The 14,046-nt window shown below is 49.3% G+C and overlaps 1 protein-coding gene across 7 annotated transcripts in view; it reads right to left on the bottom strand.

The window, feature by feature from the left end:
• Positions 1–14,046, bottom strand: part of LOC110532416 (signal peptide, CUB and EGF-like domain-containing protein 3) — a 118,399-nt gene that overhangs the window by 63,479 nt on the left and 40,874 nt on the right. For all 7 annotated transcript variants that reach the window (XM_090184801.1, XM_036988361.2, XM_036988364.2 and 4 more), the window contains exon 4: positions 4,337–4,471. In XM_090184801.1, coding sequence (XP_090040927.1) covers positions 4,337–4,471 — 135 coding nt within the window. The remainder of the gene's footprint in view (positions 1–4,336; positions 4,472–14,046) is intronic.

Genomic DNA, 14,046 nt, shown 5'->3' with positions numbered 1-14,046 from the left:
TGGGAGCAGACCGAGAGCAGACAGACATCAGACAGAGAGCAGACAGAGATCAGACAGAGAGCAGACTGGGAGCAGACAAAGAGCAGACAGAGAGCAGACAGAGAGCAGACAGAGAGCAGACTTGGAGCAGACAGAGAGCAGACAGAGAGCAGACAGAGGGCAGACTGGGAGCAGACAAAGAGCTGACAGAGAGCAGACTGAGAGCAGACAGAGAGCAGACTGGGAACAGACAGAGAGCAGGCTGGGAGCAGACAGAGAGTAGACAGGGAGCAGACAGAGATCCGACAGATAGCAGACTGGGAGCAGACAGAGAGCAGACAGAGAGCAGACTGGGAGCAGACAGAGAGCAGACATAGAGCAAACTCTGAGCAGACAGAGAGCAGAATGGGAGCAGACAGAGAGCAGACAGGGAGCAGACAGAGATCCGACAGATAGCAGACTGGGAGCAGACAGAGAGCAGACAGAGCGCAGACTGGGAGCAGACAGAGAGCAGACATAGAGCAAACTCTGAGCAGACAGAGAGCAGAATGGGAGCAGACAGAGAGCAGACTAGGAGCAGACAGAGAGCAGACAGAGAGCAGACAGAGATCAGACAGAGAGCAGACAGAGAGCAGACAGAGGTCAGACAGAGAGCAGACTGGGAGCAGACAGAGGGCAGACAGAGAGCAGACAGAGAGCAGACTGGGAGCAGACAGAGAGCAGACAGAGATCAGACTGGGAGCAGACAAAGAGCTGACCGAGAGCAGACTGGGAGCAGACAGAGGGCAGACTGGGAGCAGACAGAGAGCAGACTGGGAGCAGACAGAGAGCAGACAGAGAGCAGACAGAGAGCAGACTGGGAGCAGACAGAGCGCAGACAGAGAGCAGACAGAGAGCAGACAGAGTTCAGACAGAGATCAGACAGAGAGCAGACAGAGACCAGACAGAGAGCAGACAGAGATCATACAGAGACCAGACTGGGAGCAGACAGAGAGCAGACTGGGAGCAGATGAAGAGCAGACAGAGAACAGACAGAGAGCAGACAGAGATCAGACAGAGAGCAGACTGGGAGCAGACAGAGAGCAGACAGAGAGCAGACAGAGAGCAGACAGAGAGCAGACTGGGAGCAGACAGAGATCAGACTGGGAGCAGACAGAGAGCAGACAGAGAGCAGACAGAGATCATACAGAGAGCAGACTGGGAGCAGACAGAGAGCAGACTGGGAGCAGACAGAGAGCAGAGAGAGATCAGACAGAGAGAAGACAGAGGCAGACAGAGAGCAGACTGGGAGCAGACCGAGAGCAGACAGACATCAGACAGAGAGCAGACAGAGATCAAACAGAGAGCAGACTGGGAGCAGACAAAGAGCAGACAGAGAGCAGACAGAGAGCAGACAGAGAGCAGACTGGGAGCAGACAGAGAGCAGACAGAGAGCAGACAGAGAGCAGACAGAGTTCAGACAGAGATCAGCCAGAGAGCAGACAGAGATCAGACAGAGAGCAGACAGAGATCATACAGAGAGCAGACTGGGAGCAGACAGAGAGCAGACTGGGAGCAGACCGAGAGCAGACAGAGAGCAGACAGAGAGCAGACAGAGATCAGACAGAGAGCAGACTGGGAGCAGACAGAGAGCAGACAGAGAGCAGACAGAGAGCAGACTGGGAGCAGACAGAGATCAGACTGGGAGCAGACAGAGAGCAGACAGAGATCAGACAGAGATCATACAGAGAGCAGACTGGGAGCAGACAGAGAGCAGATTGGGAGCAGACAGAGAGCAGAGAGAGATCAGACAGAGAGAAGACAGAGGGCAGACAGAGAGCAGACTGGGAGCAGACCGAGAGCAGACAGACATCAGACAGAGAGCAGACAGAGATCAGACAGAGAGCAGACTGGGAGAAGACAAAGAGCAGACAGAGAGCAGACAGAGAGCAGACAGAGAGCAGACTGGGAGCAGACAGAGAGCAGACAGAGAGCAGACAGAGGGCAGACTGGGAGCAGACAAAGAGCTGACAGAGAGCAGACTGGGAGCAGACAGAGAGCAGACTGGGAACAGACAGAGAGCAGACTGGGAGCAGACAGAGTGTAGACAGGGAGCAGACAGAGATCCGACAGATAGCAGACTGGGAGCAGACAGAGAGCAGACAGAGAGCAGACTGGGAGCAGACAGAGAGCAGACAGAGAGCAGACAGAGAGCAGACAGAGAGCAGACAGAGAGCAGACTGGGAGCAGTCAGGGAGCAGACAGAGAGCAGACTGGGAGCAGTCAGGGAGCAGACATAGAGCAGACTGGGAGCAGACAGAGATCAGACAGAGAGCAGACTGGGAGCAGTCAGGGAGCAGACATAGAGCAGACTGGGAGCAGACAGAGATCAGACAGAGAGCAGACAGAGAGCAGACAGAGAGCAGAATGGGAGCAGACAGAGAGCATACAGAGAGCAGACTGGGAGCAGACAGAGAGCAGAATGGGAGCAGACAGAGAGCATACAGAGAGCAGACTGGGAGCAGACAGAGGGCAGACTGGGAGCAGACAGAGAGCAGACAGAGAGCAGACTGGGAGCAGACAGAGAGCAGACTGGGAGCAGACAGAGAGCAGACAGATTTCAGACTGGGAGCAGACTGGGAGCAGACAGAGAGCAGACAGAGAGCAGACTGGGAGCAGGCAGAGAGCAGACAAAGAGCTGACAGAGAGCAGACAGAGAGCAGACAGAGAGCAGACTGGGAGCAGACTGGGAGCAGACAGAGAGCAGACTGGGAGCAGACAGAGAGCAGACTGTGAGCAGACTGGTAGCAGACAGAGAGCAGACAGAGAGCAGACTGGGAGCAGACTGGGAGCAGACAGAGAGCAGACTGGGGGCAGACAGAGAGCAGACAGAGATCAGACAGAGAGCAGACTGGGAGCAGACAGAGAGCAGACTGGGGGCAGACAGAGAGCAGACTGGGAGCAGACAGAGAGCAGACTGGGAGCAGACAGAGAGCAGACTGGGAGCAGACAGAGATCAGACAGAGAGCAGACTGGGAGCAGACAGAGAGCAGACTGGGAGCAGACAGAGAGCAGACTGGGAGCAGCCTGCGCAGACTGGGAGCAGACATAGAGCAGACTGGGAGCAGGCAGAGAGCAGACAGATATCAGACAGAGAGCAGACTGGGAGCAGACAGAGAGCAGACTGGGAGCAGACAGAGAGCAGACAGAGAGCAGACAGAGAGCAGACTGGGAGCAGACAGAGAGCAGACAATGGCTGCAGGTGTAGATAATCTGCCTCACTGTGACTTCACCTTCCCTGAGACCTCAAGGACTGTCGTACTCAAATCATAGAGGCTAGTTTTTTTCTGTTTTAGTGGTACTGAACAATAGAGTAAAACAGCATTCAAGGTTTCCCTTGTGAAAGAGACCTTGGGTTTCCTTATTCAGGTGGATGATTCAGTGGAAATAATCTTGTTATTTATGAATTTACATGCAACCCAAACTAAAAGCATGATAGTGTACTTATCAGTCATGTTATTGGGAGCAGTCATTATTTTTCTTCCTCTACAGGTATGTCTATGTATGACTATGATAAGATTGGCTCTCCACCTTCCATTCTCTGACACATCCATCCCAATCCCACAGGAATTCTCCATAAACAAGTCTTGTTCCTGCTCCTGGCTACACATTTAATAGTTTATTTTCTCTCAGCCACCCCAAGGCCATTCATACCACTGGCAGTCATGTTTCAAAAAAGCTGTCAGACTGCCAGATAAGATCAGTCTCATTTGAAAAGGACAGAAAATAACAACACACAGCTTTCCTCACAGCTCAGGTGTTTTCTAAGCACTCATACTGTTACCTTTGTTCACCTTTGCTGCAGGGCAGGCCTGTTAGGGCGGATCCTGCTGTCAAAGACCCGGTTTGATTCCCTATCATATCAGATCAGTCACAGAAGACATACCTGCAGGCCAGCAGTATTGCTACAGTTGTGATGTGTCCGAAATGGCACCCTATTCCCTATATAGTGCACTACTTTGACCAGAGTTCTATGGGCCATATGGGCCCTGATCAAAAGAAGTACACTATATATGGAATAGGGTGCAATTTAAGATGCAGACTACAGCCCTTCACTTGTAGTAAAACTTAAACAAGGCTTAATGAAAATGCACCATCTCAAGTGTAAATGATACTTCCCCTGAATGGGACCATAATGAGGTCATGACCCCAGCAGTTTAATAGGTACCTTCAGGTCAGAGAGCAGGACTAATGAGCTCGTACTGGTATCTTCTCCTGCACCATAAGTCTGGAGCAGTCCCTTCGCTGGAATGCTTGTGTGTGTATGTGTATGTATGTGTGTATGCGTGTGTGTGCGTGTTGAGGATGCAAGGCTAACCTTTAGGCCTTTGGATGCAGGTGTGCTGGTTGTCGCTCAGAAAGAATCCTTCTCTGCAGCGGCACTCGTAACTGCCCATCATGTTGACACAGATCTGCTGACATCCACCATTCCCCTCTGAACACTCATCCACATCTGCAATGAAACAGGAAGTGAACAATCATTACAATCATAGAAAACAAATGGGTCCAGGAAGGAGGAGAAGGAGATAAATCAGTATGGTCAACTGGAGTAAGGGATCTACTCTGCAGTTATTTTTTTGCACCCAGTCAGTTAGATTTGACTGAATTCAACTAGATATGATGATATACTGTAACAGCGACATAACAAAATGAAAGATTATTGTCATGGAAGCATTGACACAGGAGAACACAGTTGTTCATTGTAATTTCTGGGAAATGACGAGCAAAATAACATGCATATTAATGCAACTGCACCAGGGGAGTGGTTTAGTGGTTTCAGCAGTGTAGACTGCAGAGGTCACAACATGAGGGGAGATATGAGACATGGTCAAGAGAAACCAGGAGGGGGTTGTCTAAAGGCGTCTGAAGAGTTGATGTCTCAGTTCACAGTTATCTTGCGTGGCAGAAGACGGAGCGGAGGGCTCACAGTTTGAAAGCCTCCAACTGTGCAGCACTAAGCCTGAGCAGCACACTCCCCCGGCAACTGTGGTAACCTGATCCACCTGGGGCAGAATACCTGTCGATGACGAGCCTCTGTCAGCCTCTCCAATGAAGGAATGCCACGAGAGAGGGGAGGGAGGCGGGAGGAGAGGGGAGAGGGAGAGAAAAGAGGGAGAAGAAAGGGAGGGGAAGGTGAGGGAGGGAGGGGAGAGGGAGGGGAGAGGGAGGAGGGGGTAGAGAGGGGAGGAGAGGGAGGTGAGCCACTTGAAGCCTACTGAAGTGCAGCACACAGCAGCAGTCTGTACAGAGGTATCTCCGGGGGCTATGCTTTGCCACAGGGCATAGCGCCTTAGACTAATGAGTAGGTTCTAACACAGTAGGTGCTGACATAGCATTTAATCCCACTGAGACTTCATTGTGCCTCTTACTCTCTATAAGATATTACTAGAAGTGTTCTGAGACTACACCCAATCAGTGGTAACAACTAACAACTTGTTAAAAACGTCCGAGCTCACAGGTCACTACATAGGGTATTGGACCAAAGTGCAACCAGATGTAAGCTCTTTTATATTTTTAGCTTCAAGCCACCATTTTATGGTGCGGAATAAATACTCAACAGTATCAAATTAGTGACCTCTGGGGCCATCCACTAATCTTAGAAAATCTTATAAAATGGAAGGTCTTGCACAGTGTCATACAATATTACATACAGTATATTTTTATTTAACCTTTATTTAACCAGGAAGTCCCATTGAGGTCAGAAGACCTCTTTCCCAAGGAAAGACCTCTCTCCGTCATTAGATGTTAGTAATGTTACTAGCCAGCCCAGCATCCCCTTTACGTGACAGTGCCTTGACTCTAGGCCTCCTCCTCCCCTGGAGACCTGTGCTCTGTTCCTGGAACCCTATCCATCCCCATGCTCGACACATCAATAATCTGCTGTATACACAAGGCTTTTTTTAATAAACTGTCATGTGAAACTAATTTTCTGCCTATTTTTCCAGTCTGAGAAGGCCTCTGGATGAAGTTTCCTTTCTGGGGGATTCTCAGCCCAGCATAGTTAGAAATTAAACTTCACTCTGTCCTCCTCTCTTTCACACACAGACGCACACACACATGCATAGACACACACACACACACACACACAAACACACACACATACACCTCAAACTCCTGAGTGATGTCAAAGTGGAACCTGACTAGACAGAAACCTCTGGGGCAGCTAAGTGGGTTAGTGGCATGTGACCCTCCTGACCACAAGTCTAGTCCTCTGTTCTCACACTCCATCAGCACCGATGCCTCCCTCCTCTCAAAACAATGTCATCATGTCACTCAGGCCCACTGGGAAAACCTGAGCACAACTGCCATCCAGGTGACGTGTCTGTCCCTGCATCCTTGAAAAGAGATGCTAAATACACTTAGTGTTATAAGGACAGACTGGAGGGTCTATGAAGGTTAAAGAAGTTGGAGTCATTTCGTGCTGGAGTAATGTGCTCCATTTAAGCAGAGCTGCAATCCACCCCAGCCTCAGTGCAGCTGCTTTGGCTTTGACTTTGAGTCTTTCTCCACAGTGAGAGAGAGGGAGAGTGGCAGCGGTGACACCTTTCAGTTTAGCTGCAAGGAACCTGCAGCTGCACCTTTGCAGATAAACTGTAAAGCCAAACACCAACCCCCATGAAACATACGCCCAAATACACACACCAACACAAGTGGGCTCACACACAAGTATGAGTGTACACGAGAGCATGCACACATACACACACACACACACACACACACACAAACACACACAGAAATACACTCATGAGACATGCAAAAATGCACACCAAATACGCAGTCAGCCTCAAAAAGGAAATATCTTTCCAAACCCCCAGTGCATTAATGATGGCTTAATTTCCTGATTCCCTCATCCCTTCAAATGTGGCATCACATGTCAGTAGATCTCTCCTGTTAAAATAGCTCCAATAATTGCCCGTGTTTTGTGCTGGGCAAGGCTGGCATCCAAAGCAAATATTTCCAAGTGGAAAGGGATTCTGGCATGACCAGGAGAAGTGCTCATTTATTTGGATTTAAAACGTTAACAACAAAAATATCTGTAGAGGATGGAATAACGTCTTAATGAAGTCAAAAGGGCTGCCTCAGTTCAGAAAAATGAGACATCTCTCCATTCTATCCCTCGATTCGCTGCGAGGAGGAGAGGGGGAAATGGGAAGATTAAGAGATTGGTTGTGTTTGCGGAGGCCATGTCCACTGGTTTCTCAGATAGCCTTGACTGTATATATAACATTTGGCCTTGTGCTGAGCTTCGGAGCCGTGTAAACATGGCGATTGAGTTACAGAACCTCCTCAAGACGTATTTTGGAGACGCGTTCGTCTTTTTTCTAAAAGGGTTCAGTGACTCTCTGGGCATTTATTGCTGACCCAGCAGCAGAGTTTTGAGGAGAAAAATAGAAAACTATGTGTATCTCCTCCTCAGTGCTGAACAAGATTTGTGTTTCAACAGACACAACCGGCAGACAGACAGACAGGAAGGCAGGCAGGCAGGCTGGCAGGCAGACACAGGCAGACAGACAGAAGTCTTTGTGGTCCAGACCAGAGCAGACATCCCAGAGAAATGAGGAGGTGAGACCGAGGCCGGCCATTCACCCTATTTGTGCTTTTCATTTACAGGGGTTTAAGAAACACACGCTACCTAATAAGGCAGCAGTAAGGGCCAGTCTGAAGGCATGCTGTCGGAGCTGCTCTGGTAGGTGAAGGAGACATTATGAGGATAAACATCCCTTTGGCTTCGCTGAGCATCGGTAGATGGGAGGGAGGGAGGGAGGGAGGAGCATAGTCCCAAATTAAAACAAGATCCTTTCTCTTTTAAACAGGATTAGAGGATTTCCTCTGTCCTCTCCATTGCTGCTGGAGTCACAATGACATGACTCTTTCCACCCTCTTCACTGAACGGTGACCACGGCGCCAGGTTTGAACCGAGCCGCGTCGCTCTGAGAGTAGCACTCAGTGCACACAGACACTGGCCACGTGTAAACAAACACACAGCACTAATCAGGCACTTGTCAGCAGGAGGATGCACAAGTTGATGTGTTGCCTGAGGCCACGCGTGCTCTCTGTCGGTTAGCTGTGTGGGTAAGAAACTGAACTCAGAGCAGTGGGAGTGCTACTAGACTAGAGATACTTTGTGTTGCTTAATCAATGCACTTCCTTAGGTTAAGCCAATGTGTAGTGTTGTCTGTTCAGGTCACTTTTACTCAGGAGGATTTAAACCCTGACTAGCGTGACCACAACACACAAAAACAAACAAGGCTTTGCTTAGGCTGTATTTAGATTTGAATTCAGTGGAACAGCTTGTTGTCATACTAACACGATATAAACAAAGCTAATGCTGCTTTGATTGAAACCCAGCCTCCAACGATGCGCTCGTCGCTCAGGTAACGATTTTTGGTAAATATACACAGAGAGCCTGAACTCCCACTGTCTCACTCAGTTATCCCATAAATGAAAAATGAGCTTTGGTCATACCAAATGGTATTCCTCAGTTCCTCCAAAAGAAGTCTGGAAGTATTTTAAAAACAAACCCTGGGATGTGTGTTTGGGGTGAACAGGCTGGTGCCAAGAAGACAAGAGGCCCTGACGTCTGCAGCCTGACGGCTGGCTGTCTGCTGGGTGCTTACATCCCTAAAGACCAATCCCAGGCTTGACTTTCCCCTGCCAGTCGGCTCAGATGGAATTGTTAATGTCATGGTGAATGGGGCCGAACAATCCTGAGGGAAAGAGAGTGTTGATATCCTCTTCAGGAGCCAGCTAATACACCCAACTCATCACTCCACCCTCCATCTCCACCTCCTAAACTGTGGAAAGCCTCCATGCCCAAACCTGATCTGTGTGTGTCACAACAACAGCAAATTGATAGCACTGGGAGGGTACCTGACTAGAAAGCTCTGGGTATCTGCATTTGCAATGGAGAGATGGTGGAGGGGAGGTTTATTACTAAGAGCCTAGACTTTGTGATTTCCCCTGAATCAAACCAGAGGAGTGATAGCCTTTCCTCTTGGCCATGCTAGGAGAGTAGAGGGATTAACCAATGCATCATTATCTGGGCTCCCTCTCAGATAGCCAACAGACTGACCCACATGATGACCATAGGGGAACAGTGAGGGTAAAGTAATCTACTTATGTCCAGAAGAGAATAAAACGCTATCTGTCAAAATCTAGTCATGTTACACTACCATTTAAAGTGTAACAAAATCACTTAAAAGTGATGCATCAAAGGATGCGTGCTTCAAAGAGTGAGGATGGAGTGAATCAACGTGAGGCTCTCTGATGACTGGACTTTCCCATCAGCCCCCTGGTCAATAATACATCAGGCTGAATCCTGGCAGTTTGATTAGCCAGCCTTAGAACAAGATCCCTGGGGATTAGAGGTACAGGCTCAACCAAGCGATCACTCAAAGCTGTCACAATAGATTGGGGAGAAAACACTTAGTCAGAGGGCTGTTGCCATGGGAATGGTATTATCACATGATAGAATAAGGACATTTCATGCAGACGACTTTGGTTTGAGGTTGAAACAGAAGAACAGTGAATACTTTGACTATACAGTAGTTCATGCTCTTCATTGACAGAAGATGACTGAGGATAATCAAGTGTTACATCATTGAGGAGTTGACCCTAGGTCAGAAATAGGTTGGGTTTCAGTGTTACATCATTGAGGAGTTGATCCTAGGTCAGAAATAGGTTGAGTTTCAGTGTTACATCATTGAGGAGTTGACCCTAGGTCAGAAAGAGGTTGGGTTTCAGTGTTACATCATTGAGGAGTTGATCCTAGGTCAGAAAGAGGTTGGGTTTCAGTGTTACATCATTGAGGAGTTGATCCTAGGTCAGAAAGAGGTTGGGTTTCAGTGTTACATCATTGAGGAGTTGATCCTAGGTCAGAAAGTGGTTGGGTTTCAGTGTTACATCATTGAGGAGTTGACCCTAGTTCAGAAAGAGGTTGGGTTTCAGTGTTACATCATTGAGGAGTTGACCCTAGGTCAGAAAGAGGTTGGGTTTCAGTGTTACATCATTGAGGAGTTGACCCTAGGTCAGAAAGAGGTTGGGTTTCAGTGTTACATCATTGAGGAGTTGACCCTAGGTCAGAAAGAGGAGCTGTGTATGGCTGCATATGGTGTTGAAGAAGAACCAGAGGAAACACACTGTCCAACGAAGCAGGGAGAGACAACAGAACAAAGTAAATGCAGCCGCATAGAGAGAGAGAGAGAGAGCGGGGGAGAGAGAGAGAGCGGGAGAGAGAGAGGGGGGGGGAGAGAGCGAGAGAGAGGGGGGAGAGAGAGAGAGAGAGCGGGAGAGAGAGAGAGCGGGAGAGAGAGAGAGAGCGGGAGAGAGAGAGAGAGAGGAGGGAGAGAGAGAGCGAGAGAGAGGGGGGAGAGAGAGAGAGAGAGAGAGCGGGAGAGAGAGAGAGAGAGAGAGAGCGGGAGAGAGGGGGGAGAGAGAGAGAGAGAGCGGGAGAGAGAGAGAGAGCGAGAGAGAGGGGGGGAGAGAGAGAGAGAGCGGGAGAGAGAGAGAGAGAGAGAGGAGAGAGGGGGGAGAGAGAAAGAGAGAGAGAGAGCGGGAGAGAGAGAGAGCGGGAGAGAGAGAGAGAGAGAGAGAGAGAGAGAGGGGGGGGGAGAGAGAGAGAGAGAGAGCGGGAGAGAGAGAGAGAGAGCGGGAGAGAGAGAGAGAGCGAGAGAGCGAGAGAGGGGGGGGAGAGAGATTAAAAAAGGTCGCCGCAGGCAGACCTGGCTCTCAAGAGAAGACAGGCTATGTGCACACTGCCCACAAAATGAGGTGGAAACTGAGCTGCACTCCCTAACCTCCTGCCAAATGTATGACCATATTAGAGACACATATTTCCCCAAGATTACACAGAGCCACAATGAATTTGAAAACAAACCCAATTTTGATAAACTCCCATATCTATTGGGTGAAATACCACAGTGTGCAATAACAGCAGCAAGATTTGAGACCTGTTGACCCAGTGAAGAACAAACACCCTTGCAAATACAACCCATATTTATGTTGATTTATTTTACTTTTTAAAAAACTTTATTTGCACATCGTTAAAACACTGTATATATGATATATGATACATGATATGACATTTGAAATGTCTATATTCTTTTGGAACTTGTGTGAGTGTAATATTTGCTATTCACTTTTTATTGTTTATTTCACGTTTGTTGATCCATTTCAATTGCTTTGGCAATGTAAACATATGGACCGTACCAATGGGGTTCTAGAGAACCATGTAAAAGAAACCACATAGCTCATCAATGTGGGGACATTTGTACCTTAGTGGGGAATACTGGACACCCTGCATTTGCTTTTCATTCTTATGCGAATGTGTGTTTTGAATTGAATTCAAAGAAAAAAATAATTATCCTATAGGCTACTTTTTAAGAGCATAAAAAGTCCTTCTCTCCCAACATCATTATGCACTTGTGGTGGTAATTTAGTAAAGGCCTTTAAAAAAAGTGATTTCGCTCATAAAGAATATAATAACATTGTTTCCGCTTCACTCGTCGTAGAGATCTCGAGACATCAGTGACTACAGAGCGTACCATGAGGTAAATTATACAGCGACCCACAGAGACATCTTACTCCACATGCACAGATTCACTGTGCTGTGACATCACATTGCTTCCACCTGAATTCCTGACTTCCTGATGTCTTTGTGAGGTGTGTAGGGCTCTGCCGCCTGCCACTGCCGCCCAACATCATTAACACTGCTAGAGCCAATTACCAGGAGTCATGTGGTGCTGGCCGGTCGGTGGGGGCCAGAAGAACGTCTCGTTGGCGACTCCTGCCTAGCCCAACCTGGCCCCTGGCCTGACTAGCAAACACAGCAACCCCTGCTGGCAGAGACCAGGACCGTGTGAGAGATGGCAACAGGAGAGGAGAGGAGGGGCTAGGGCCGTCTGACAGAGGGCAACAAGAGAGGAGAGGAGGGCTAGGCCCGTGTGTGAGAGGGCAACAAGAGAGGAGAGGAGGGGCCAGGGCCATGTGACAGAGGGCAACAGGAGAGTAGAGGAGTGGCCAGGGCCATGTGACAAAGGGCAACAGGAGAGGAGAGGAGGGGCTAGAGCCGTGTGACAGAGGGCAACAGGAGAGGAGAGGAGGGGCTAGGGCCGTATGACAGAGGGCAACGGGAGAGGAGAGGAGGGGCCAGGGCCGTGTGACAGAAGGGCAACAGGAGAGGAGAGGAGGGCTAGGCCCGTGTGAAAGAGGGCAACAGGAGAGTAGAGGAGTGGCCAGGGCCATGTGACAAAGGGCAACAGGAGAGGAGAGGAGGGGCTAGAGCCGTGTGAGAGAGGGCAACAGGAGAGGAGTGGCCAGGGCCATGTGACAGAGGGCAACAGGAGAGGAGAGGAGGGGCCAGGACCATGTGAGAGAGGGCAACAGGAGAGGAGAGGAGTGCCCAGGGCCATGTGACAGAGGGCAACAGGAGAGTAGAGGAGGGGCCAGGGCCGTGTGACAGAGGGCAACAGGAGAGGAGAGGAGGGGCCAGGACCGTGTGAGAGAGGGCAACAGGAGAGGAGAGGAGTGGCCAGGGCCATGTGACAGAGGGCAACAGGAGAGGAGAGGAGGGGCCAGGGCCATGTGACAGAGGGCAAGAGGAGAGTAGAGGAGTGGCCAGGGCCATGTGACAGAGGGCAACAGGAGAGGAGAGGAGGGGCTAGAGCTGTGTGACAGAGGGCAACAGGAGAGGAGAGGAGGGCTAGGTCCGTGTGAGAGAGGGCAACAGGAGAGGAGTGGAGGGCCAGGGCCGTGTGACAGAGGGCAACAGGAGAGGAGAGGAGGGACCAGGGCAGTGTGAGAGAGGGCAACAGGAGAGGAGAGGAGAGGAGAGGAGAGGAGAGGAGAGGAGAGGAGAGGAGAGGAGAGGAGAGGAGAGGAGAGGAAGTGCCAGGGCCAGGGCCACGGCCATGTGAGAGAGGGCAACAGGAGAGTAGAGGAGTGAGGGAATCAAAGTCATTCCAAGCATGTGAATCATCAACCTCAGGTGTTAAACAGTCAATGTTTCTGTTGGTAAGAGGGAAAGGGACTTAGCTCTATGTGAACTTTGGAGGATCAGTTCAGGTGAATCACTCACTGATTAAAGTGATACATCTGTCCTGTCTTGTCCAGGTGTCAGTCTGTTCTCCAACCCACTAGCCAGAGCCTCAATTAGGTCTGATCTCCTTTGGGCACCAGCTGCACAGCCACTCCAGTTATAGGCCAGTAGAAGTAATCTTATTGAAGGGGTCTAAAAGCACTTAAACCTGTAGGAAATTGAGAGGTAACATGAAACCCCCACCAATGCTTCTTCCTCCCCTGTTTCTGTGGTAAGGATGAATCTCTTAGCATTCTGGAGCGGGGATGTGTAAGGTTTTCTTTCCAAGGGTAATTGCTGAGAAATAATAGGTGGCGCTCGGAGACGAGAAACCTTTTCAGCACCCTAACATGCCTTACCCACTCAAAGTAGTTCAGCGCTAATTACATGCTTTACATTTGTTAATCGTTGAATGCGTGGAAAATAAGTTACATCTGTTTCATTGAACGTGTTATTGCACTGTCTCTATGGGAGGTCAAACGATTCAAATGATTCAATGATGGTTCATCCACTTGTTATTTACATCTGTGGGGGGACTAACCACGGCTTAACACCAGTGACACCATGTGTAATGCAGAAGGACAAGGACTCATTTTATACATCTAAATCCATGAAAACCTGCAGAGACCTGGGAGGGAGTGAGAGGAAACAGGAAACAGGGTCAGTTGGATGATTTCTCTGCCTGCTGGCCAACAGGTCATCTGTGAAGAACACTGAAGTAGAACCGTGGCAGGAATATTTATAGGATGATACACACGTAACAAATCATCCTCACACGAACACACACACACAAACAAACAATTGAATAGAGAACTATGTGTGTGAGTATGTGCAAGGGTGCGTTTATGCAAGGGTGTGTACATCTCTGTGTACGTGATTGCGTGCGTGTTTGTGTTTGTCTGTGCGTGTGTTTGCCTGCACATAAAACAATTGCATGGATGATAAGACAGAGG

The sequence above is a fragment of the Oncorhynchus mykiss genome, chromosome 9, assembly GCF_057628025.1.
Source record: "Oncorhynchus mykiss isolate SJ-2025 chromosome 9, ASM5762802v1, whole genome shotgun sequence".
NCBI classification, from domain to species: Eukaryota; Metazoa; Chordata; class Actinopteri; order Salmoniformes; family Salmonidae; genus Oncorhynchus; species Oncorhynchus mykiss.
Note: the sequence above shows the minus strand (reverse complement) of the source record. Positions and strands in the feature narration are given on the sequence as shown.